Below are 27,782 nucleotides of genomic sequence, written 5' to 3' on the forward strand. Positions count from 1 at the left end.
TAGGAATTAATTTCAACCAAAAAAATTAAACAAAATTAAATTTGCATTGTGACAATTATCCTTTATAGGATCATCAAGATTCTTCAAAGTAAATGTTGCCAATTGGAGCAAGACTTTCAACATAATTGAAAACATTACCATGGCGAAATCCAGGGATAGCAAGCATCTTAGTCTCATTAGTGATATTGATCAAATGTAATTGACCAAAGTTTTCTTGGTCTGTCTTCATTATACCACTTTTATTCACAAGTCTATACTTTTCAAAACAACCAATGAAAATTTCATTCTTCCAAATGATCTCAGGAAATTTTAGAGCTTGTTTGGTTTCTTGTTTTGAAAACGATTTTTTGTTTTTAAAAACAGAAAAACAAAAAAAAACTTGTTTGGTAACTTATTTTTAGTTGATTGTTTTAAAAAACAAAAAAATAGTAACATGTTTTTAAAAACTTAAAAACCAAAACAACTTTTACATGCTTTTTTGTTTTTGCTTTTGTGTTTTTTATTTTTTGATTTGAAAAATTTTTAAAAATTTTCTTCTCTTCTCATTTACTATCTACTACTTATCAATACCAGCGACAACTATCATTTGTCAAGTGTGATTTTTTATTATTTTTTCTTGTAAACATGATTTTTTTAAAATTATTATCCAAACAAATTCTTTTGTTTTTTGTTTTCAAAAATGGTTCTAAGAAACAATTTTACAAAATTGTTTTGAGAATAAGAAAACAAAAAACAAAAACAAACAGGCCCTTAACGTGCATGGGAAGGGCTTGCTACTAGATATTTTAGTCCAACTCCATCTCTCCGCACTTGAACTTACGCTCTCCTCTAACACCCACAAATCAATCAAACAGCTACAGAGAGAAAGTATAGCAACTTTGTCGTCATGCACAGTCAATTTAACATCACTTGAAATTTACGCAGACATAGGAGGCCATTGTATCAATGTAAAAACTCCCATATATAGCCAAATGTGGAGTGAACCCACTTAGGAAGTTTACGAGTTTTGGTTATAGGGATCTGTCTGATCTCTCCAGTAGCAGGATTCATTACAACACAGAGCAAGCCATTGCAGGAACCGATGATTCTAGCGCCCAGCGAGAAACCGATCAAAGGTGAAGTTTAATTTTATTTTGGCCGACCTAAAGGTTTTTAGTTTCTAGAATGTTTTTGGTCCATGAAACAATGACCAAAATGAAAATGAGGTTAAATTTTAAAAACTGAAGTCAAATGAAGATCAAATTTATTGCAATTATAATTAACCTATAATCATTATTATAGAAGAAAACAGAAGAAAGTTGCTTAGCTGTTATTGATATTTTATAGTAATTTTTTTTTAGACCTTATTACAATTCTTCCCAAAAAAATTGATCTCTGAGAAGAAAGCAGAAGAAATTAAAGGCCTGAGAATCAAAAGGACGTACATGAGTCTTTAGTCGTCGGCCGACCGGGAGGAAGCAATCTCGCAAGGCAAAGCCGTCGCATTCAATCGGGACCACAAGGGATTAGGGAAAAAATAAAAAATGGGACGACGATGGTCACGAGTCGCAACCCAACTTGATAATCTCGTTCATTATTATTGTTGTTGTTGTTGTTATAGGTTAATACTATAAGACTCTTATATTAGTATATAGAAGGGTCTTGTATTTAGAATGTAATTTTTGCTTTCTCAAATTTACTCTTATTTTGCTTTTGGTCCATCAAATTTTTACGGTGTTAATCCCTTAAGTTTCTTTTCATTTAAAATTAAAACATTGATTTATGCTACCTCCAGTTCTAAATATAAGAGCTAGTTGACTAATGTGAGTAGATTAAGAAAATAAATTAAGTTAGTTATTTGTTATAAATAGGTATTGTATTTTCTAAAATATTCTTACTAATCAAATGTATTGGCTAAAACTACTATTATTACAAGGACAACTTTGAGAAAAATAAATAAATATGAAAGACAAAGTGAATCGAGGTCTTATATGTAGAACCAAAATAAAAGTCAAATAAGATCTTATATTAGGAAAAGGAAGAAGTATAATTTAATAGAAACCTGAGCCATTTTATCCCTTAATTAAGTGATAAAAACTTATAATTTGAAATTTAAGGGACTAAAACTAAAATGAAGGTAAAAGTAAAGAATGAAAGATTTAGTATTATTATTTACTTGAATTGATATATGTACTTTTATTGAAAACGTATCCTCATGAATATATCAGTTTTTTCACGTGATCAGGAAAAGTCTATGAATAGTTAAATATTAAAGGTTTTACATTTTAAATATTTATACTGATTAAATTTTAAATATTTAATCAGGTTTTATAGGCATAGGCGCCCAACCCCCATTAGTTGGTTTGTTTTTTTAAGTCCTATTTTTACTTCTTGTTGACTTTTTGCTTAATCTTAATAGAGTTCTTAAAATCTTTTTTTTTTTTTTTTGAGTAGAGAGTTCTTAAAATCTTTCATCTTGTTAGTACTTTTTTTCAATCTTCAACTAATTTTGAGGTCATATGGCAACTAACTGAGCCCTTCCCAACTTTTCCTTTTTCTTGGCAATAATGATTTCTCTTATGAAATTTTGTTATCCATTTAACTTCACAATTTAAAATATCCGAAGATTCCATGTTCATAAACTTTGATTGGACTGTAATTAAAATCCAAAAAATAAAATCACGTTAATCCATATATATATATTTATATTTCAATACCCCGAATTTATACTCTCTATAGCTGAAAGCATCAAACATAAATCTTCCCCCAGCTTATATTTGATCGATGTTGCCCTTCTCTTCTAGCAAAGATAAAAAAATTTTATCTTTACATATCTGCGGCATTATCATTCATCCATTTGTATAATGTTTGTGTGGGTGTGTGAGAGAGAACGTGTTAACGAATCCTGCAAACTTAGAACTGGAAATGACTTTGTTAAGCCCATTAATTAGTCCTGTGCATGAACATGAGCCACTTATCCAAGTTAATATGCTTTGTCCTAGAATGAAGAATTGGATTTGATGTTAACGACACAATACTAAGATTGTCACATAAAAGCAGCGGAGGATATGATTGTTCTGATCTTTAGCTTCAGTAACATCATTTGTTATTGTAGAATATGCTGCGGATTATTAGGAGAAGATATAGCGATTTAATTGTAGATATGGGTAGAAGATATTAGGGATATTATTTCCTTTTTTACGTTGATTGTAATCGCATGAAATCAGGCCACATTGATCGGCCCTGTACATCTCCTCTGTGTATATATTTGACCGGATACTACAATGAATATACAGAAGAATTATTTCAACATTCGAGAGTTGTTACCTTCTACATGGTATCAGAGCAATCGTGAGGGAAAACAACGATGATGACTGAGTCTTCTGGAAGCGAGAAGGAGACACTCCTCCAGCCCGAGCCGAACTCGTCGCCGGTGATAGGAGGCTCCTCTGTTAGTGGCGCGTCACGCCTTGTACCCGCTGGGTTCGAAAGCTCAGCCGTTCAGATCGTCCCGGAGAAGCTTTCCGGAGACAACTATTGGGAATGGGCACAGTCGATCCGACTTGCCCTTGAGGGTCGTGGGAAACTCGGGCACATTGCGGGTGACTCACCGCCTCCACCGTCGTCCGATGCGAAAGCCGTGAAGATATGGAGAACCGAGGACGCTATGGTCTGTTCGTGGTTGGTGAATGCCATGGCTCCAGCCCTCAAGCGGTGCTTCATGTTCCTTTCCCCTGCGCGCGAGATGTGGGAAGCCGTCCGTGAAGCCTACGGAGATGGAGAGAATGCGTCTCAGGTGTTTGACCTCAAAGCAAAATTGTGGGACCTAAAACAAGGGTCTCTCTCCTTAGGGGATTATTATCTTGCCAAAACTACCCTTTGGCAGGAGTTAGACCTCATTAGTGACGACAATCCGTGTTGTGCCTCCCATGCTGCCAACAATAAAAAGAAGCTTGAAAAGGAGCGCCTCTTTGAACTGTTAGCTGGTCTCAACCCTGCCTTTGATGATATTCGAGGCCGTATTTTAAGCCAGGATCCTCTCCCTTCAGTTCGTGGGGCCTTTGCCATACTAAGAAGCGAAGACTCCCGTAAAAAGGTTATGATGAAAATTGACACCACTCGTCGGCCTCCCACCATAGAACCCTCTGCACTTGCCGTTCGCTCCGCTGATCAACGCCATAGCAACACTAAACAGAGACCCACCTGTGAGCACTGTAACAAACAGGGCCACACCAAAGAAACATGCTGGGATCTCCATGGAAAGCCAGCTGATTGGAAGCCCCGGAAGGGAAAAGGCCGTGGTTATATAGCTGAAGCATCTCGAAGTGAGGATTCTGCCTCACCAAACCCAGGTCGCCCTGATGATGCATTGAGTAAAATCCTCGAACATCTTGCTGCACCAGAGAACAGCCAACAACCTAGAAAGCCACTGGTTGCCACAGTAGTTAAACGAGGTAACTTTTTTAAGGCTTTAGCCACAATCAAAGGTATGAGTTCTGGACACTGTTGGATTGTTGATTCTGGAGCGTCTGATCATATGACTGATAATATCACTCTCTTCGCTTCTTATACGCCTACCACATCCTTACCACCAGTTAAAATTGCTGATGCCTCTGATTCTGTAGTTGCTGGTATTGGGAGTATTAAGATATCTGCCACACTCACTTTGCATGCTGTCTTACACGTTCCAAACTTGAAATGCAATTTGTTATCTGTGAGTCAACTTTCGAAAGAAGAAAGATGCCATGCTGATTTTTTTGCCACTTATTGCGTTTTTCAGGATCTGTTGACGGGGACGACGATTGGCGTTGCTAAGGAGTTTGATGGTCTTTACTACCTGGATGATTGTGTTGATCACCGTGTTAGCTCTTGTAATAAAGTGTCTCTCCTTAGGACTAGTGACTTTGAATTATGGCACAAACGGTTAGGACATCCCAATTTTCATTATATGACTCAAATGTTCCCTTCTATTTGCTCTAATAAAGATTGCTTCGAATTTTACTGTGATGCTTGTAAACGTGCTAAACATCATCGTACCTCCTTTACAAGTGTTCCGTATCGTGCATCCAAACCCTTCACCGTTATCCACAGTGACCTATGGGGACCTGCTCGTGTTCCAAATCGCACATAGTCAAAATGGTTCATAAGTTTTATTGACGATCACACCCGTGTGAGTTGGGTCTTCCTCTTGAAAGATAAGACTGATGTTTATCATACTTTCGTTGACTTCTATCACATGATCCACACACAATTTCAAACAAAAATTTAAATTGTTCACACTGACAATGGCACTGAATACTTCAACACCAACTTGTCATCCTTCCTTAGAGAACATGGCATCCTCCATAAAAGTACCTGTCCACACACACCTCAACAAAATGGCATTGCCGAAAGGAAAAACCGCCACATCCTAGAAACTGCCAGAGCCATCATGTTTAGTAGCAATGTACCCAAATACCACTAGGATGATGCCATTCTCACTGCCACCTTCCTCATCAACCGGATGCCTAGTAAACCCTTGTCATACAAAACACCCTTGCAGGTCCTTCACACCCACTACAACCTCCCTTACTTGGAAAATACATTGCCTCTCCGTGTGTTTGGGTGTACCTCCTATGTTCACATCCATCATCAACACAAACTTGATCCTAAAGCCATCCGTTGCATCTTCCTGGGCTATTCCAGCACTCAAAAGGGGTACAAATGTTACGATCCTAACTCCAAACGTCTTTATGTTACATGTGATGTCACCTTTCATGAAACCATTCCGTTTTACTCCCAGTCTTCAATTCAGGGGGAGCATTGGAGTGAATCTCAGACTGATAAAGAAACCTTAGGCCATAAACCTGAAAAACTTGACACTGAGCTCCTATTTGACCCATTCCCTATCTTTCAAGATCCTGAGAGTGAACCAATACCCACAAGTAATAAGGAGGTTACGGATTTAGGGGGAGACACATCTAAACAAATACAAACCTATGCACGGAGACACAAGACAGGTACTGTTCCTCAAGCTACTGAAATAACCCATGACTCTGAACCAGAAGCAGGTCCCGACCAAATGCAACATGAAAGAGAAGAGGTTACAGAAAGACAGGAACAAAATGAACTTGACCTGCCTATTGCAGTCCAGAAACAACCCAGAACATGTACTAGACATCCTATTGAGAGGTTCGTTTCTTATCAGGCCCTCACATCAAAATATTGTGCTTTTGTCTCTCACCTTGATAATGTTAGAATCCCAAATGACATAGAGGAAGCCCTAGCCCTCCGGAATGGAGACAAGCAGTTATGGAAGAAATGAAAGCCTTGGAGAACAACCGTACTTGGGATATAGTTGACTTACCAAAAGGAAAAAAGGCAGTAGGATGCAAATGGGTGTTCACCCTAAAATACAAAGCAGATGGCAGCCTTGACAAATATAAAGCGAGACTCGTAGCCAAAGGATTCTCTCAAGTATACGGCATGGACTATACAGAAACATTTGCTCCCGTGGCAAAACTAAATACTATCAGAATTCTATTCTCACTGGCAGCAAACCTAGATTGGCCACTCTACCAGATGGATGTAAAGAACGCATTTCTCAATGGTGAATTGAGGGAAGAAGTATATATGAAGTTACCCCCAGGATTCCCTGGCAGAAAGGCAAGCCAAGTGTGCAAACTAAGGAGGTCGCTGTATGGACTGAAACAGTCTCCTCGAGCATGGTTTGAAAGGTTCACTGGTGTCCTCAAGACACAAGGATTCAAACAGGGACAGAGTGATCACACTATGTTCTTCAGGCATCTAAATGGGAAAATCACAGTACTTGCAGTATATGTGGATGATATCATGCTTACAGGAAATGACCTATCAGAGATTGATCGTATCAAGGGGGCTCTAAGTAAGGAATTTCAGGTTAAGGACCTAGGAGAGATGAAATATTTCCTAGGAATGGAAGTGGCTAGATCAAAGAAGGGAATCTACATCTCACAAAGAAAATATGTCCTAGATCTCCTAAAAGAAACTGGGATGTTGGGGTGTAGGCCAAGTAACACCCCCATACGTACAGACAAGATTGGGGATGACGAAGACCTAGGAAAGACAGTTGACCTAGGAAGATACCAGCGAATGGTGGGAAAACTAATATATCTATCTCACACACGACCAGACATTGCCTTTGCTGTAAGTGTGGTAAGCCAACACTCACATAACCCAAAACAGAAACATCTGAATGAGGTGTATAGAATTCTAAGTTACCTAAAAGGTTCACCAGGACGTGGTCTCCTCTTCAAGAAAAATGGCCAGCGGAACATTGAAATGTTCGCAGACGCAGATTGGGCAGGTGATCAGGATGATCGAAAATCAACTTCGGGATATTTCACATTTGTCTGGGGTAACTTAGTCACATGGCGCAGTAAGAAGCAAAATGTGGTGGCCAGAAGCAGTGCTGAAGCAGAGTTTAGGGCCATTGCCCTTGGAATTTGTGAGGGTATATGGGCAAAGCGAGTACTTGGAGAACTTAAAATAGGTGCAAACCTGCCTATAAAACTTTACTCCGACAACATGGCAGCGATCAACATCTCCCATAATCCCGTCCAGCATGACCGGATGAAACATGTGGAAATTGATAGACACTTTATAAGAGAGAATATTGATAATGGATTGATTGATCTCAGGTATATACCTTCAAGGGAGCAGACTGCTGATGTCCTCACAAAGGGACTTCCCAAAGACAAATTCGAATTTCTCATAGGCAAGTTGGACATGATTGATATCTATGCTCCAACTTGAGGGGGAGTGTAGAATATGCTGCGGATTATTAGGAGAAGATATAGCGATTTAATTGTAGATATGGGTAGAAGATATTAGGGATATTATTTCCTTTTTTACGTTGATTGTAATCGCATGAAATCAGGCCACATTGATCGGCCCTGTACATCTCCTCTGTGTATATATTTGACCGGATACTACAATGAATATACAGAAGAATTATTTCAGCATTCGAGAGTTGTTACCTTCTACAGTTATGCTTCTGAGTCCTGGTTCCTTTCATGATCTAGTCACAGTTGGTTGCTTCTTCGGGGACCAGGATCACATCACAAGATTTGGTCCTAGGACAATGCAGTAACCTAAGGTGCTGCTTCTGTCAAATCTAAAATCTTTGCTCTTCCAATGAGCAGACCATGATCTTGACCATATAGGAAACCTCTGGCCATTAATCTAATCATGTCATCTGTAAGATCATCATCACCAAATCTCTTGTGAGATTTGCCTAATGCACAAGCTCTGTAACAAGAAAAAGAAAGTTGGGAATTTAAACACCTTCCATATTTGCATTTCATGAAACGTTTTCCATTATTCCAAAAGAGAGAAAGAGAGTCGGGTAGCATTAGATGCCTGATAGATGATCAATTGTCACTTGTCAGGTGTGCTTCAAAGAAAGGACGCACACCCGCATACATATTAAAATCAGCTGGTCCATCTCAACATGTTTGGATACGGGCTTAAGACTTTCAAATTTAACTCACACTTGAATCAAGCCTCTCCCTCAAAAGAGGGTCCATGCTTCCCTCTTTCCCTTTTCCATGGTTGATCTGCTTTGATACCATTTTTAAGACCTGAGAATCCTAAGACTTACAAAATCTTCATTGAACTTTCTTCATGAAACTTTCGGAGCATATACTCAAGGACTCGACATTAAATCATGTTTTAAACCTCATGGCATTAGGTCTATATATCCTTTCTACTTATAAAATCCTGTTCTAATTCAATTCCGTCCAATGTTGATCTTTTTCTCACTTTCACCCTTGAACCCAACACAACAGCCAATAGAAATTGAAATTTCACCAACCACTATGATCGCGCAAACTTGCATCTCTCACTTCGATTTGTCATACTTAAATTTTGTACTAGTTGAAACTTCTCCAAAACTAAATTCAACTGTACCTAAAATTGATATCCTTGGGATTACATTATTTCAAATTTTCTAAAATAAAATTGCTCCATCTTTATTTCCTGAAAAAATCAACCATTGAACTGACATCTAAATCCAACCATTTGACTGCTCCTACCTTATTTTTCTATAGATGGTCATAGAAATGTAACTCTCTACAAAGCACATATATCAGCTATTAGGTTCAAAAATTACTACTCCCTCCGGTTCTAAATATAAGACCCATTTTGTAACACTACAAAATGGATCTTATATTTAGGACCAGAAGAATATAATATAGCTGGGTTTTCACTAGTTAGAACCATATTCCCTACCAAACTTCAGTTTTTCATGTTTGAGAGGATTGAATTCATTACTTAAACTAGGACCAAAAGACAATAATCAGAGAAAAAAGGAAAAGGGTCATTGGAAATGGAAAAAGATCTGGGACAGAGTCAATGGAGCCCCATAGCCCACTTCCTCTTCCCTTTGCTTCTGCTTAATCTCTTGTTAACAATATACCGTGGATAAAAGCTGAAGTTAATTCATACTAAAACACTACAATGGCTCCCATTTCATCCTTAAGAAAAGTCATAATAGCCTCATGTTCAGTTTTAAAGATATATAAAAAGTACAAGCTGAATCCTGACTAAATAAATTTGACTTGCACTAGACTTTCAAAGTTTTTTGTAAGAATCAAGTAACTTTGCACCATTTGATACTTCTATGTGTCATGGACATCTTGTGCTTCATTACATTTGACACGTAATACACTCAAACTGAGCTGTCCAAAGCATTGCCCAAAAAATTAAGAATAAAGAACTACACTGTCCAAGCTATTATATAACCAACTATTGCTGACGTAGCCTCCAGTGCCTTATTTGTAGTCATATCAGTCATTCTCTACGAAATCAAACTTTTACTAATTGATGAAATGGATGTGCGACGATGGCAATTCCAACAATTTTCACCTCCATTCAAATAACACTCCTATCACCATTACCATTTCAACAACATATTTCAAACAACTAATGCCAATTTGCATTTACAGACAAATATGCTCTTTGATCCTATTTCCTCACATGTTTTTAAAGACAAATAGATCAATTATTATTCACAATGCATTCTTCTTACCTAGTCAACTAATCAGAAACATTAGTAAGTGTTAAAATGATCAAGCAGCAAGTAGCAAATCCTCCAGAAAGGTATCTCTAAACCAGCAAAAGTCAACATACCTGTCTTGATAACCTTCTGATTTCTTGATTAAGAATTACACTAAAGAGATTCAGGTCTTCATGGTTTCTCCTAGGAAAATAAAAAAGTGTCAATTTTAGTATAAAGCTCATTCAAAGTGACATAATGACTTAATTCATGACTTAAAGTATATTTGGGAACCTGTTCACGAACTTCAATTCAATCTCATCTGCTGCACCAAATATAGATTTACGGAATAGCCTGGATGACTAAAGAAAAAGTCAAACCAAGGTAACAAAACTTGAAAGTCTATAATGAAATTAATAGCAATCATACACCTGAACTACAACTCAAGCAATGGAAGCATGAGACCAATTTCACAAATCTGAATACTGCTTTTCTAAAGGGCAGCCTAAGATACAGTCCACCAACACAATCCATGCATCAGATGAAAGAAGTTGAATAAACTTCAAGTGCAGAGAAAAACATGGCTTGCTACAAACCTATCAACCATACTTTTTGGTAGCACTTATCTTTAAGACATCAAACACATATGAGGAAAGGTGAAGGATTTAAGTTCCAGAAACTAGTTCAAGCATTTTGTTCTCTGTCATAAGCTTGTAACTGTCTTCACATACAGACCAAATTTCCCCCTTGACATTTAGATTTATTCTGTACATGTTGAGACCATCTTACGTAACTCTCCCCCTATATTGCCCTTCTCTTTAGACAAAGAAAATTATTTTTCTTCTCCTTACATCTATGTTGAAATTTCATTCATTCATTGAGTTTATGTGTATGGGGGAAAACGTAGTTTTACACTGGTTATCAAGAAAACAAAACCCACTCTCTCTCTCTCTCTCTCTACACCCACACACGCACACGCACACGCACACATCAATGTGAAGAAATAAGAATAGCACTAATAAGGACGGTATGGTTGGTGAAGGGTCAACTTGTTTTCAAAGAGAAATTTCACTTAATCACTCTATGTAACAAGTATACAACCGCTGAAGGAAAATAATGACGCTTAAAGAAACTAAAAGAAGTACATGTTTATATATATAAAAGAAATGTCCACACCTATCATCCCATCGAGAAAGGCGGCATGCAAGCTGTGCTATAACTTCATGGACTGTTCTGGGCACGTTGTACCCTCCTGCAGAAAGAAGCTCCTAATCAAAGCAAAGCATTGAAGCTATGAAATCAAAAATATTACTACCCATTAAAAGAATATGCCAAGCAAGAACAACCTGAACTTCTGTGATTCCCAGAACATTTACACTCGGAACTGATCCTTTTACATGCATTACGGTTACTAGGAAGTTTTGAGCTTGCCAAGACCTAAGTACAATGGGGATGTCATCTTCATCAACAAGAGGGTCACCAACCGATTGTCCCAAGAGCTCAAATAACAGCCCCCCAGCAACTCTGACAGGGACCTACTTAAATTATAATTATAATTAATATCAAGGGAAAAAGGTATAAAATTTATTGTAATGCCGTGTTACAAATATTATTACTAATATGAAATCCAAAAGGATCCCTTCTACTCCTCCGGTGTTAAATGTAAGACACACTACAAAATGGGTCTTATATTTAGAATCAGAGGAGTACCATCTATAATATCATAATTGATGAATACCCATAATCACCACTATAGATCATTTGTTGAGGTTTATTTAGGCATTAATTGTCATTGTAACATAAACTTTGATTAAAAATAAAACTATAGAAAATTTTCAATCCCTCACAAAGTCCCCAGACACAATTACTAACTGTGAACTGTGTTGCAGATGTTCTGTATCAGCTCATAATTACTTAGGCTATTACTAATGTGCATCTAAATGATCAGTGTAAACTAGATTAAGTGATAGAATAGATTGCAAGATGATTTACATGTAAGACTAGTAATCACGTATAGGATAAGTAATTAAAAGGTAATATACCTCATACAAGAGATGTTTCATCCGATCACTTATCAGCCGACTTTCATCTCTCAAAGCCAAACTAATGGCAGGATGTAACCATTGAGCATTGCTGAGCCAAGCTTCAATGTTTGGGTGACCTGCAGAAACATGGCACCACCATATAGGCCCAGCAGGACGCTCCCAATAGGGAGCTGCCAGATCAGCCACAGTGCGATCATCTTCCTCATCAACAAACTCAAAGTGTTGAGAGGACCAGACTGTATCAACCTGAACTTTCTGGACGAGTTCGGAAATCCTTGCCCATCCAATTGGCACCCAATGACTACCATCATATTTTTCTGTGACATCGGATTGACTAAACTGAAGGACCTTGCGGTCCTTTTCATCATCTATGGCATGTAACCTACTGCCCCTCAAGTCATTTGCAGATGACAAATCTGATAACTTGTTTCCATATAACCTCGGGGAAGAGGAATCTATCAGATCATTTAAAGGATCAAGCATTTTTGAATATTCACCTTCCATTTGTAATCTATCTGAGGTCCTTGATGAGTGCTTTGACTTAATTGATCTTCGCCGACCTCGAACAAATTCAAATGCACAAATAAGACCATCAGTCCAAAGGTCATCTCCAGGATTGGGATCTCTACTGTGATTGGTTCTACAGTTTTCTGGATTCGTACGTTTCCCCTGGGAATTTGGGTCGTTCACTGTGTCACTCATTTTATCTTCACCTTTGGACATATAGAAAACCAACCACACTTATCAAGGCAGATTTTGGAGTACAATCTTCACAGGACCTGTCACTCTTTAATCAATGAATGGTTTCAATAGTGATAATCACAGTGATTAATATTTGACCGCCAACAGAAAGCTTTCCAGGATTATCAACAAATAATGCTGCAAGTCAAACAGAAACATGTGTTAATATTCTACTTCAGATAGCTCATATATTAAACAAATGAGAATCAGGAGAAAGGGTGAAAGAAAACTAAACTAAAATGACCAATGCTTCCCACACCTATGACAAGCACATAAAACTAATTCAATTAATTGCAGTAAGAGGTTTCACATAAAAGTTCTAAGAACGTGTCTTAACTTTTAACCACATGAACTTCTTTGTGATTACGTATCTGCGGAGACGAGAGACAAACAAGGGTATACATAATAAGCATATTTTTTAAAGACCTACTCTCTCGCGCGCGAGCATTCGGATCACCACTTTAACATGTTCTTACAATACTTGACAACCGTCCCGTGTCCAAATTAATGAGAAGAATAAAAACAGAATAGGGAAAATATAACTTCATGCGCCTCGATAATTCAATCAATAAGTAGTCGAGTAAATAACGAACACAGATACCATCCAGACACCATGAACTAAGGAAAATCAAGTAAATTCCATAAACATAGAAACATATCAGCATAATTGGCAGCGAGAATAAGATGCAAGAAGAGGACATAAACACAAGCATTCTCAGTCTTACAAGTCGAAACTATGGCTCCGATCTTGTCAGCGGAAGGAATATCATGTTGATGATAATAATTACCAAGGAGACAGTCCAGAAAGGTGTATGAGAAAAGAAAAAGGAATTAACCCGAAGAATGTGAAGAGTAAAGATTAAAGAATGAGATACTTCCAAATGCTGAGAGGGGCTCTCCGGAAAAAGAAGAGAGAGAATAATATGCAGTGGGGGGTACACAGTGTCGGAGCAGACAGGGAAAAAAGGCTGGGGGCGATGTGGATTGCTTTATTCAGTTATTCGCGGCAAAAGAAACACTCTTGCGTATTTATCATGCCAAGATTTGGATTCTTTATTTCTCTTTTTCTCTCCTCTCCCTCCCCCCTGACACTCTACCAACCCATTTGAAAATGTAATCTCTCTAACTGCTCATCAATATTGTCAATGTTTACCGGCAAAAAAATATATATTATAAATAATTTTAAACGAGAAAAATTGCAATAATGTCTCACTTAAAAAATTAAATATAAAAAGATCTTCTAAATATTAAATTATTCTGAAGTCTTAAAGCACCTCATTACAAAGAATTTATTTATTTAATTATCAAATTACTTTTTTTTTAATATATATTGATAACTGAAAAATAGTCGTTAATAATTTAAGATGTAAGAATTAACAACTATCACGATAGATATTAACACCCCATATATTTTTTTTGTGATATACTGAGAAAATATGTTGTTAATACTTGACACGATAATTGTTAATCGTTACACCTTAAATTGTTAATAATTGCGCTTTCAGTTATCAATGTATGTGCTTGAAGAGAAATAAGGACAATTTAGTAATTAAACAAATAAATTCTCTTAAAATGAGGTCTCTTAAAACTTCATAATAATTTGATGATTTTAAGAGATTTTTATATTTAATTATCTTGGATAAGACCTTATTACAATTTTTTCTTTTAAATTTTGTATCATACTCAAAAAAAAATGTGGGCTTGAATTAGAAACACCATGAAGAAGTAGCAGCCCCAAAAAGGAGACAAAATTTGCCAGAAAAGGTAAGATACGATGCTAAAAAACGTATTTGGATAATTTTTTTTAATTCACTTACTTCTTTCTTTTTTTTCAGAAAATTAATATACAAGTCCATGTAGTTTTACCTGACTTCTAATGAGGTATTTGGGTGTTCTTTTCTGCATCCTTCATCTGATTAAAATATGTGGAAATCAGTTGAAACTACAAGAATATAATAAAAAAATTGTAGGAACTTTGTTAAAACTCAGGTAAACTACATGTAGAGTGTAGACATGCTATAAAAAAACTACATAAACCTCATTAAAAATCAAGAGAAGCTAGAGAGACTTGTTAATTTTTTTTATTTTCTATTTTTGTTATTAATTGCGATGAAGAGATTAACTTTAACTTGAGTTACAGGAAAAGACTTTAAAGTGAAAAGGTTTCTGCTTCTTGAATAGAAGTAAACAGAATATATACCCTACAATTTTGATAAGAGGTAAGTAATTTTGATTTCTTGTTCCCAGAATTTCGAACTTCACTTTCATCATACGAAAACTTTTTCTCCGACCTTTGCATAGATGTTCAATTTTCATTCATCCATCAACATAATTATTCGAATCCAAACCATTTATTTTTATCATTGCGTTGTATTAATCTTAAAGATGTTCGCATAAGTTTCAATTATATATACTCCAATTCTTAATACTAAACCTGATCCTTAATATAAGAACTCGTTTGATTTTTATTTTGGTTCTAAATATATGACTCCAGTCCACTTTGTCCCTCATATTTATCCATTTTTTTTCAAATTAGTCCTTATAATAATGATAGTTCTAGTTAATACACTTGATTAGCAAAGATATTTTTAAAAAGACAACACCTATTTATTACAAATAACTAATTTAACTAGTTTTTTAAGTCTATTTAAATTAGTCAACTAGCTTTTATATTAAGGATATGAGATAGTATAACAGTTAGACATGAATGATTTCGTTTGGTTATATACTCAATTTTTTTCCAACAAATACTCAATCCATTTTGGCGTTCAAAATATAAAATTTTTTCATAACTTTTCCTAAAAAATAAAAATTGCATGTATTAGAGGAATTTTTCATCGAGAAAGTAATTTTTATGAAAATAATTAAAAAGGTTTTTAAGAAAAATCAACACACATCTTTGATGAATAACTAATTTAATTAATTGTTAATTATAGTCACTGCAAATCAATTATCTAACTTATACATTTAATATCACGTGAACTGTTTTCTTATAAATTGGGCGTTTTCTAAATTACAATGTCAATAATTTGCAAAAATTGAAAATTCTGTGCGTCACATAGATCACCGTTATTAATAAGCACCATTTTTTCAAAAACCGTTTTCAAATTGCAACTCCGAGGACTTGTAGAGCATCGAATAAAGTTGATAAAAATTCCATAATCGTGTCCACATCATCTTGTTTTTCTTGAATAATTTAAAAATTAGAGCCAGCAAGCAATCTATTTTTCATGTATATGTGTGTGTGTCATTTCATTTTGTAGGATATATGCATTTTGAACTCACTACTAAAAAAAAAAAGTTATTTTCGTCTGTTCTGAAGATCCTTTTTTGTCTGTTTTGAGGGAGACGTAGATGAAGGAGACTGATGATGCCTCTGTCGTTAAAGCACTCAATTAAATTAGGTCCTAATTGATTTGTAGTTTAGGGTCGACTTAGGTCATTACTTCCAAGGAGCAAGTTATGGGTTTCTTTAGGTAAAAATTCAGGTGATAAAAAAAATGCAATAAATTGGACCTAAACTAAAATGCAAAATTCTAATTCTAAATGGAAAATGCAAATATCCTAAAATCTATATGAAAATTAAATTAAACTAAATAAATGCAATGCAATTTTTGGGGGGTTTTTTGAAGGAAAATAAAAATAATGAATAAAGAAAATTAATCAGAAAGCAAAGGGAATCAGCAAGTAAAAATTCAGATATTTCTCTTCAGGTACGGTAGAGGGGGCAACTTAGAATTTGCATGGATTTAACCTTCATAACCTTAATCAGTTAATCAGACCAAAGGGAAGTGATAAGAAAGTGGAATTAATAAACTTAATCACCTATTTGAAACAAAGGGAACCCTCAATTTCAAAAACCCTTAAACTATTAGAGAACTCATAACAGTATAAGGTTGGTTAATTAAGTTTATTAAAACTAATGAAAAATAACTCAATTAATTCTGGAAATTATGTTTGAAATTATCCAATTAAACAACTAGACAATTAACCAACTTAATCAAACAATCAAGAGGCAAAAGAACCCAAATTTTGCAATTTAAACCACATTGATAATTAAACTCATAATGAAAACTCAATTATAAATTCAATTAACAATGCAAAGGTTCTAAACATAAATTCCAACAAGTGTCTCAACACAAATAAGATCCAAATATCAATCCAATCCAAGCATAAAGAGGACAATCTAGAACTAAATTGTCTCAACAAAAATACAACTTAAAATTATTTAAAACTAAATAATCTTAAGTCCCTGAATTAAAAAGATAAATGGAACATCACTTCCTTATGGTCTTCAAGTGCTAGCCCAAGACTTAAGTCTCCTCCATACTCCTCTCAAGTTGCCTCCCTGTAAGCTTAAGCTTCCATCAAATTGTCTCCTCTTCCAAGGTTATTAGATGCCATAGCCATGAATTGATTGAAGTGACGGTGAGGAGTTGTACGTGGAGTAAGAAAGAAAAGGATGTGAATTGATGATGATGAGAGGTGTTGATGATCGTTGGTTGAATATGGAATGAAAAAATAAAAAATGGGAAAGGGCGTGAGGCTAGAGGAGTAGCGGTGAAAGGGGAAGATTTGACGTTGGGTTGATGATGGTGTGAATGGAGATGGAAAGAGAGTGATATTTAGGCGTGCCTCCCTCCTCCAAAAATAAAGAAAATAGTATAATGAGAGAAAAGAAAATTTTTGTGGATCCAAAACTCAAGCCCATTAGTAATTAATTGACACATTTGATATTATTTATTGGATTGTGTTTAGATTTCAAGAAACAATCTTACACCATTGGATTTCCTATGTGCCCCTTTCTTTACCTACAAAAATTTAAGTGCATCTATTAATGTAGATTATATCCAAATATAATCAAAAATTAAATATTAAATATGCACAAGAATTAGGAAAGAAAGTGCAAAACTTTCTAAAAATAATCTTTCTAAAAATATGAGACTTGTTTTCAAATAAATAGGAAAAATTAATTCCAAGTCAAAAATAGGAAATCAGAAAATATTTATATTTTTAATCCAAAATCTCAATTTTTATGCAAAATCCAAAAATCAACTAATTTATCCAATAATGCATAAAAATCCAATTAAGCTCAAAATTATCATTTAAATCCTGAATTAATATGGGATAAAATATATAAAAATTGGGTTTTATCAGAGACGTAGATAGAAACTGAATATTCGTGTGTTAGTAAACAGACAAATATAATATAATATATTTGTCCGTTAAATGGAACAGACGAATATGAAATAGTAAAATATATTCGTCGGTTCATCTTGAACAGACGAATATATTATCCTATTTTCGTCTGTTCATCTTGAACAGACGAAAATGTTGTATATCAAAAAAGAAAAATTACGCACAAATGTGAAATTTCCTGAATTTTTTTACAGAAAATCCTGAAAATTTTTCAAAAAATAAAGTACAACCAAATTCAACAAATTCAGATTTATTTCATAATCCACAATCCTAATAACATCATTACATAATAATTCAATAGATTCAGATTCATTCTAAGAACATATACACAATCCTAAGTGTACTATCTAATCTGGAATGATGATTAGAGTCTTTAAAAATAATTTTTCAATCATAATTTATAATTTACGAGATAAATATATATATATAAAAGTTTTATCTTAGTTTATATGAACGTGCTTATAACACATGACATTTCATTTTGTAGGATATATCAATACACACAATATAATGAATCAATATTTACCACATAAATATGATGAAGCTAATAAATAAAAAATATACTCTACAAAATCATGAGTCTAACTTTTGAACAATGTGTGTTAGTAGCATTTTCAAGGGATCTTCATTATGAATTCATGGTCTTAAAAAAAAGATATGGGAACTTTGAAATACTACATTCAGGAGCCCGTTTAAATTTTATTTTGGTTTTAAATATAAGACTCCAATTCATTTTGTTTTGTTATCATATTTATCTATTTTTTAAAGATAATCCTTATAATAATACTATATACCAATATATTTGATTAGTAAAGATATTTTAAAAAGATAACATCTATTTATTATACTCCTCCGGTCCTTAATATAGGACTCAATTGTTGAGTTGAGTTTGGTTCTAAATATAATACCCATTTATCATATTTATCAATTTTCTCTAAACTACCCCTATAGATACTCCCTCAACCATAATCAAATAGAAGAGGGAGATGAGGTATTGAAAAAGATAATTATGGTGTTTTAGGAAAAATGTGTCACTTTTCTTATAATTAACCAACTTACCTAACTTCCTTAATCTAATCAAATTAGTTAAATGAGTCTTATATTAAGGACCGGAGGAGTAAATAACTAACTTAACTAATTTTTTTATTATGTTCAAATTCGTCCATTAACTTTTCTATTAACCACCAGTATATAAGATCAAGCTAGCTATATGACCGTGTGTTTTTAGTTGTTGACTGATGAGAGAAGGAAATCTCGTAGGGGGAAAATCGATGGGCTTTTCAGGAGGCGGGCGCGAGCCAAGTTTATATTTCCTTTGGGTGAACAGTTAAAACGTTGTTTTAAAAAAAAAAACCATAATCAGTGTTTTTGGGGCCAATATCTTTATCTTGAGTACGTATCGATGAAGTTTTAAATATTCTTTGCCATTAATATTATGAAGATATTAAGACTCAACTTTTTATATTACGATTTCCATAATAAAGATATTATTATTATTATTATTATTATTATTATAATACAAGTTTACTATGATAAAATCATCACTTTGCAATCACGTGATCTTTTAAATATTATGTATCAGTGTTATCAAAAAAATATGGTAACTATAAATATAAAGATACATCAATCATGATTTGCTAGCAATATTCTCTTTAGCCAAATCAGATTTTAATTCTTATTTTATAATAGAGTTATGCAACTCTTTTATCTTTTATTATCAATATAAAAGGAGATTACGGCTAAAATTCTGAATTCTGAATTTTATTCCTATTCTGAACCAAGGAAATTAAATTCTGTAATCAATTTTAAAATAAAATACTCTAGTCACCCTTTTGTCTTACTCGCATATACTTATATTTTGAAAGCATACATTTTAATCCAAATTATTAACCCATTGTTAAAGAATATTCTAAAAATATTCTTAAAGTATATTTTTTTAATTAAAAATCATAATAGAATAAATATTGTTTACTAATTTATCTCTTATTATGCTCATAGTAGACTAAGTATATTAAAACTATTTACTCACACTGACATGACCGATTAAACAATAATTTTCAATGCACTTAAACAATTAGTATATATAGATGGAAGAATTTTAAAATTTCAAACTACTCAATTATATTGTTTCTCTTAATAAGCATGCACAGGGTAAAAATTAGCTCACATTTAAAATGAAGAAAGCATTTGATTTTCCTTTATCTTAGTAAGTTTAGAAAATTGTGCTTGTATTGCGATTAACTAATGTCCAATGTTCGTCTTTCTCGACTACGTTGTTATGTTTTGTTCTAATAAATTTCAAATTACAATTGCAATTCTATCTATGTATGGCTGATGGAACTTAACCAATTAATACTTGTCGCAAATAGGCCAAAAAAGAAAAATCATCTAGGAAAAAGTAAAATAGAGTTTTGAATTTGCAGATAATCAATAGGTCAAATATAGCCAGAAACATCTCGTATTAAAAATCTACCCTTCATCACATTCTATGTAATAAATCTAAAATGACAAGGATTATTTTCCACCAAAATAGTCAAATAAAAAGAAAAATTGCATTATAATAAAATTAACCTTTAGAATAAAGGTTCTTCAAGGTGAATGTTGCCAATTGGTACGAGACTTTCCACGTGATTGAAAACATCATCATAGAATCCAGGGATAATAGAAATCCTACCCTCATTAATACTAATGATCTCAGTAAAAGATTGACAAACCCTTTGTTTATCATTCTCCATTTCGCTGCCACTTCCATTCGTAGGTATGGGCTTTTCATCAGAAAAGAAGACAAAGTTATTCCTCCAAATGGTCATAAGAAACCTTGTCGTGCCTGAGCAAAGATCGCTAGGAAATTTTCCAGTCCAACTCCATCTTCCTGTTGATGAACTTATACCGTCCTCTTCCTCTAATACCCACAAATCGATCCAAGAATGTAAATGACCAATTGTAGGGACACGAATTATAGCAAGTTTATTATTATGCACAGATAGAGCGCAATAAGATCCACGACACGATACTTGAGGAGGCCATGGTATCGCTGTAAACACTTCCGTCGCTATGTCAAATGAAAGAATGAAATAACCTTGTTCTTTGCCCCCCACTTTTCCTCGTAGAGTTCGCCAAAACATACGTCCATTGACAGTGACCCACTCACCATTGGGACGTACACCCTTTAAGTTCTCAGTTCCTATTTCCTTCCACGAATCTGTGCTTAGGGAATAGACTTCAATCGGGCTACCATAATGGATGGTAACATGTATTTGCACTATCTTATAATCATTAACAATTGGGCTAAACCCAAATCCAATGCAATCCCACTCAGTAGTTTCATAAGTTCTGGTTCTAGGGATTTGTTTAACCTCTCCAGTGGCAGGATTCCACAACAAAATGGATTTGCGGAAATTGCGTGAGGCAGATCTATTGTAGTACTGCTTGATTTCAGCACAAACCAAACCATTACAGGAACCGACGATCTTAACGTTCAACTTGGAATCGCGTAGTGAAGGTGGGATTTGAAGTTCACGAACATGCATCTCAGAATCCATCAAACGTAGCTGCCAAGGTCTTGAAGTTCCATGCTGTCTCCAAAGAAGAAGTGAAGGGTATTGATGAGCAGAGCGACGGAGGTGATCATCGACGAAAGATGGACGCTTGATGAGATTTTTCCATTTTTTGGAGACGCATTGAAATCTGATTAGGGATTTCACCGGAAGTCGTATGAGAATTCCTCTGATGATTTCTTCAGGAAAATATGGCGTCTCGCCATCCATTAACCTCTGCTTCGTGGTGGTCGGAAATCTATCAAAAGAAAGTAAAAGGAATTAGAGGATGAAAATCAAAGCTATATAACTACGTATGTGTGTGCGTGTGTGCGCTTTCAGTTGTCGGCTGAGAAGAAGAAACCTCGCAGATGAAAGATCGATGGGGTCTTTGGGGCGAGCCAAGTTTATATGAATTTCCATTCCGTAAAAAGTGAAAACTGTTATGAAAATAAGAAATATGAACAAGATTTGGAATGAAAGATATGAGTAAGATAAGAGAGATATCATTCTCTTATTTTCTTGTCTACTTCTCTTCTCCAATCTACTAAAAGAAACTAATTTTTAATGATAAATAAGTGTTTTTGGGGCCTATATCTTAATTTTAATGAAGTTTTAAATGCTCTCCCTCTGGATAAATATTTAAATACATAGTGTTTGCCATTATCACTGAGATTTAATTTTTTAGTTAATTTGTACTAATTGCAAATCTATATTCTAATATTATTGGCCAAAAAATAATCTATCGTCTAATTATTATATAGGTTCAGTAATCAGTGTCTCTTGATTTTTTTTTCCCCTGCCATCGGAGTATCTCTTGAAATTGAAGTATTGTAATCATGTGATCTTTTAAATATTATATATTTTATCAAAAAAATTACATCTATAAAAAATTAATATAATATTAACGATTTCCTATCGTCATTACCTTTAATGAAATTAGATTTTTATTCTAATTTTATAAGGTAGAAAGTAGAAACTATATAAAAGGGCAGATTACGGCTATAATTATATGCTTTTGAGTTTTGAGTTTCGAGTTTCATTCCTATGATTCTGAGTTTGGAAATTAATTTTATCAACTACTATTTATCAGCGGTAAAAAGCTCCAAGCTTTACCATTTTATATTGATTGACCATATATATTAATTGATGTTATTTAACCAATCATATGTTAATGATATGATGATATTGATAATTTATGCTGGGGATTTTATAAGGTGACATGGCAACTAATTAATTAATTTTCAAACCTGCTTTTTATTTCATTTTATCAATAATAATTATTATCTCAACTACAGCAGCTCGTTATCCGTTGCGGGTCAAAAAAAAAAAAAAAAGCAGCTTGTTGTCCATTAACTTACCTAACAATCCAAAACAATTGTATAAATTAATTTATCATCTTGAAAGTTCGAATATTTATGGATATGAAGAGTGTGTGAGTTTTATCTCTTAAGGGCTATATTTAGGTGAAGTTACTTATATCAATTATGTTTAATTCTCTAATCACATATAGTTAGTCATGTATTTTATTTTTTTAATTATTAGCATTTAATATCATTTAATTATAAACCCATATAGAAAGATATAAAATATATAATCATATGTGATTAGAGAACTTAACATAATAAATATACTTAAGGAAAAATTGCAATAACACCCCATCTAAGAGAATTGAATACAAAAAAAGTCCCTTGAAATTTTAAAGTCACAAGAGACCTCATTGCAAGATATTTCATTTATTTAATTATCAAATTGCTCTTTTTTTTAAAGTATGTATTAACAACTGAAAGTATAGTAACTAACAACTTAAGGTGTAATAATTAATAACTATCATAACAAATATTAACAACTTATGTATTACATTTTTGTGATGAGTTGAGAAAATATGTTATTAATACCTGCTGCAATAGTTGTTAATCCTTACATAAGACTAATCTTTCAATTATCAATATATACTTAAAAAAGATAATTTGTTAATTAAATAAATAAAATTTGTTACAATTAGGTCCCTTAGGATTTCATAATAATTTGATAATTTCAAAAAATCTTTTTGTATTTAATTCTTTTGGGTAAGACCTTATTGCAATATTTCTTATAATTAACTTCACCTAAATATTTTCCTTACCTATATTAATATGACCAATTTAAACAATTTGTATCGTTGGGAAAAATTTAAATTTCCAACTACTCAATTGTTTCTCTTAATAAGCACGCATAAGGTAAAAATAACTTATATTTAAAATGAAGAAAGCATTTGATTTTCCTTTATCTTAGTATATTTTGAAAATTTTGATTGTGTTGTAGTTAATTAATGCCAGATATTCTTCTGTCTGGATTTCGTTGTTTTTTATGTTCTAATAAGCCACAGCTAATAAATCTAGTAGTGTAATTTTGATGGTTAAAAATATGGATCTCTAGAAGAAAGATAATAGAGTACAAATCTTGGATTCACTCAACAACTTTTTAACAATAAGAGTTAATAAATTCCAAATTACAACTCTATCTACGTGTCGATAGAAGTAAACCAATTAATACTTGTCGAAAATAGCCAAAAAAAATCATGTGGAAAAAAAATTACATTTTTGAATTTGCAGAATGCAATCTGATATAATCAATAGGTCAAATATAGCCAGAAACAACTCGTACTAAAAAAGCTACCCTTCATATCATTCTATATAACACATCTAAATGGCATCAAAATTTATATCACTAATCTAAACTGGCAAGGATATGGACTATTTTCCACCAAAATGTTTAAATGAAAAGCAAATTTGCAATGTAATAAAATTCAGCTTTAGAATCATCAAGGCTCTTCAAAGTGAATGTTGCCAACTGGTACAAGACTTTCTACATGATTGAGAGCCCAACTACCATAGCATTGAGGGATCTCAAATATCTTGCCCTCATTAGTAATGATGCTTAAGGAAAATCGATTCTCCATTTCGCCGCCGCTTTCATTTGTAAGGCTAGGCTCCCTAATACAAAAGAAGACAAATTTGTTCCCCCACATGGTCCGAGGAACGTCAAACTTGGCTGGACATGGATTGCTAGTATATATTTTAGTCCAAATCCATCTTTCTGTCGATGAACTTGTGCCCTTCTCCTCTAACACCCACAAGTGGATCAAAGAATATAAATACTTTGGAGGGCGACCGACTCTAGGCACATAAATTATAGCAAGCTTGTTATCATCATAAGCAGACAAAGTGAATTCAAAGTCTCTCCTGAAACATCTAATTGAGGAGGTCCTGGTATCACTGTAAAAACTTCCAAAGCTATGTCAAATGAAAGTATCAAACAAGTACGATATACGCCATCCTCTTTATCCTCTGGAGTTGCAGCATCCCAAAAGATACGTCCATTGACAGTGACCCAATTACAAATAATATCAGAAGGACTTACACCCTTTAAGCTCTCAGATTCTATTTCCTTCCACGAACCTATGCTTAATGAATACACTTCAATCACCATATCCCCATCATACCCATCATATATTTGCACTATTTTATAATCGTTAACAATCGTACTGAACCCAAATCCGACGTAAACCGACTCATAAGGATGTTTAGAGCTTCTGGTTGTAGGGATTTTTCTAACATCCCCAGTAGCAGGATTCCACAACAAAAAGGATGCGGAGGAGGCAGATTTATCATACCCATCGATTTCAGCACAAACCAATCCATTACAGGAACCAACGATACTAAATGTCAATAAGGAACGGAGTGGTAAAGGTGGGTTTTGAACTTCACGAACGTGCATCTCAGAATCCATCAAACGTAACTGCAAAGGTTTAAAACGTCCATTACTTTTCCTAAGAAGAAGTGAAGGGTTTTGATGAGTCGAGTAATGGAGGTGTTCGTCGATGAAAGACGGCGACTTGATGAGATTTTTCCAGCGTTCGGAGACACATTGAAATCTGATTAGGGATTTCACCGGAAGTCGTTTCAGAATTTGTCTGATGATTTCTTCGTGAAGATATGGCGCCGCCGTGTCGCCACCCGCTATCCTCTGCTTCATGGTGTTCGACTTGGAAATCTACCAGAGGCTGAAAATCAGAAAGCTATATAACTATATATATGCTTTGAGTTGCCAATCGGCTGAGAATGAAGAAGAAATCTCGCGGAGGAAAGATCGATGGGAAATGGAAACGTATTTTCAACGATAAATCACTGTTTTAATCTTTATTAATGAAGTTTTAACTGTTCTGCATCTAGATGAATATTTAAATGCATAGTGTTTGCCATTATATATAAAGATAATAGGATTTAACTTTTAGTTAATTTCTAATTGCTAATCTATATTCCATAACTGCTGGCCAAAAATCTATCTTGTATAATTCTATTATTATATAAGATTCAGTATCTCTTGAAATTGAAGTATTGTGATCATGTGATCTTTTAAATATGATATATATTTTATCAAAAAGTTACATTACATCTATGCAAATTAATATAATATTATTAACGATTTCATATTATTTTTCTCCAATCAAATTAGATTTTATTCTAATTTTATAAGGTAGAAACTATACAAAAGGAAAGATTACGGCTCTAATTATATACTTCTGAGTTTGAGTTTCATCCTATGATTCTGAGTTTAAAAATTAATTTTATCAACTACTTTTTGTGAACGGTAAAATATTTTCAAGCTTTACCCTATATATTGATTGGCCATATATATCTATATATATATATATATATATATTAATTGATATTATTTTTCCAATCATATATGATGACATTGATAATTTATACTGAGGATTTTAAAGTGGCATGGCAGTAGCTAATTAATTAATTTCCAAACCTGCCCTTTTTTAACTTTTATCAATATAATTATTATCTCAATTACATGCTTTTATCCTTAATAACTTACCTAACAATCAAAAACAATTGTATAAATCAATTCATCATGTTTATCTATTTTCCGAGTGACTATTTTGGGTGCAAGTTATTGTCTTGAATGAAATAACGAAAGAAAAAACAATTTTTACACCCTCACCTTCCTTAAAGTCTTAAAGCTCACTTTTTCACAAGGATTCGAGATAAAAATTATCAATAGACTTATATTCAGATATTCTTCCGGTCCTTAATATAAGACCTATTTAGTTAATTTGATTAGATTAAGAAAGTTAGGTAAATTAGTTAATTACAAAAAATATGACATGTTTTTTCTAAAACACCATAATCATCTTTCTTAATATCCTCTTTTCTTTTTCTACTTGATTATATTTGAAGGAGTATCCATAGAGATAATTTAAAAAAATTGATAAATATGAGAAATAGGTCTTATATATAGACCAAATTAACTCAACAATTAGGTCTTATATTAAGGATAGAAAGAGTAATTCAATATGTTAAATTTATTTATTTCATTTGAGTTGAGATTGTAAAACATAAAATTTGCTATAAGAAAATTTGTTCTCCAACCTCTACATATCTGTTCCATTTTCATTCATTCATCCATCACATAATTCCTAATGATGTCCGTGTAGTAAAAAAAAAAAAAAGGGAAAAAGACAAAAACTTTTAGCTATGTTTGCCAAGCAGCTCGAATTAATTTAGTTATATGATTTATAGTTTCAGTTATATTAATTACCTCTATTCTTTAGCATAAAGCAAGTGAAATGATTTCTTTTTGTTTTTAATATATTTAAAAACTCAATCCTCTTTCCTTTCAAATTAACAATTTTGTTCCTAAATTCTTCCTATCAATTGCATGCATTAAGAAATTTTTTCATTAAGAAAATAGTTTTTAATGAAAATAATTAAAATTGGTAGTTAACGGTTAGTTATCCTAGCGGAAATGCTATCACCTCCTTGACAATTTTATGTAGACAAGCTGTTGCAACTAAAATCAATAGTCGTTTTATATCCCTTCTTTTTTGATTGCGGTATAGTTCCTTTGGTTCTCATTCACAACTAACAAGTATATTGTAATTTCGACTGTAAAAATATGGATATTTAGAAAAAAGCTAATGGAATACAAATCTAGAATCACTCATCAACATAATCTTCTAACAAGATTTATTTTATGATTGCTTGATATGTAAGTAACTTTCAAATTGAACCTCTATCTATACATCCCTAATGGAAGTCAACCAATTAATATTTGTTGCAAATAGCAAAATCTTGGGGAAATACTATTTTGAATGTGCAGAGTGGCAGAGACGAGCACCCATATTATGAATAGGTCAAATATAGGCCCCAAAAAATTAAAGGCACCTGATACTGAAAATCTACCCTTCATCGTTCTATATAACATAGAAAA

At 33.6% G+C, this 27,782-nt stretch overlaps 3 protein-coding genes across 5 annotated transcripts; all 3 read right to left on the reverse strand.

Annotated features, from left to right (window-relative positions):
• Positions 1 to 10,104: 10,104 nt before the first annotated feature.
• On the reverse strand, positions 10,105 to 13,672 carry LOC114749006 (uncharacterized). Of its 3 annotated transcripts, none has more exons than XM_028937472.1 (6): positions 13,617 to 13,672; positions 12,037 to 12,918; positions 11,341 to 11,529; positions 11,171 to 11,262; positions 10,289 to 10,348; positions 10,105 to 10,198 (listed from the first exon to the last, which is right to left on the reverse strand). In XM_028937472.1, exons 2-6 carry the CDS (start codon positions 12,760 to 12,762, stop codon positions 10,120 to 10,122), a joined length of 1,146 nt encoding a protein of 381 aa, XP_028793305.1. In that variant the 5' UTR covers positions 12,763 to 12,918; positions 13,617 to 13,672; the 3' UTR covers positions 10,105 to 10,119. The 3 variants fall into 3 exon arrangements, with proteins under 3 accessions (XP_028793305.1, XP_028793304.1, XP_028793306.1); XM_028937471.1 differs by having other exon boundaries at positions 13,506 to 13,668; XM_028937473.1 differs by having other exon boundaries at positions 10,127 to 10,198; positions 10,289 to 10,356; positions 13,506 to 13,669.
• A 6,880-nt stretch (positions 13,673 to 20,552) lies between these two features.
• On the reverse strand, positions 20,553 to 21,938 carry LOC114749004 (F-box/kelch-repeat protein At3g17530-like). Its single transcript, XM_028937469.1, has 2 exons — positions 21,880 to 21,938; positions 20,553 to 21,774 (listed from the first exon to the last, which is right to left on the reverse strand). Exons 1-2 carry the CDS (start codon positions 21,936 to 21,938, stop codon positions 20,553 to 20,555), a joined length of 1,281 nt encoding a protein of 426 aa, XP_028793302.1.
• Positions 21,939 to 24,686: 2,748 nt separating this feature from the next.
• LOC114749005 (putative F-box protein At1g33530) lies at positions 24,687 to 25,532 on the reverse strand. The gene has a single exon (XM_028937470.1). The coding sequence runs from the start codon at positions 25,530 to 25,532 to the stop codon at positions 24,687 to 24,689; it is 846 nt and encodes a 281-aa protein (XP_028793303.1).
• Positions 25,533 to 27,782: the final 2,250 nt, after the last annotated feature.

Source organism: Neltuma alba, unplaced genomic scaffold (genome assembly GCF_004799145.2).
Source record: "Neltuma alba isolate B1F8T4 unplaced genomic scaffold, ASM479914v2 tig00005900_pilon, whole genome shotgun sequence".
NCBI classification, from domain to species: Eukaryota; Viridiplantae; Streptophyta; class Magnoliopsida; order Fabales; family Fabaceae; genus Neltuma; species Neltuma alba.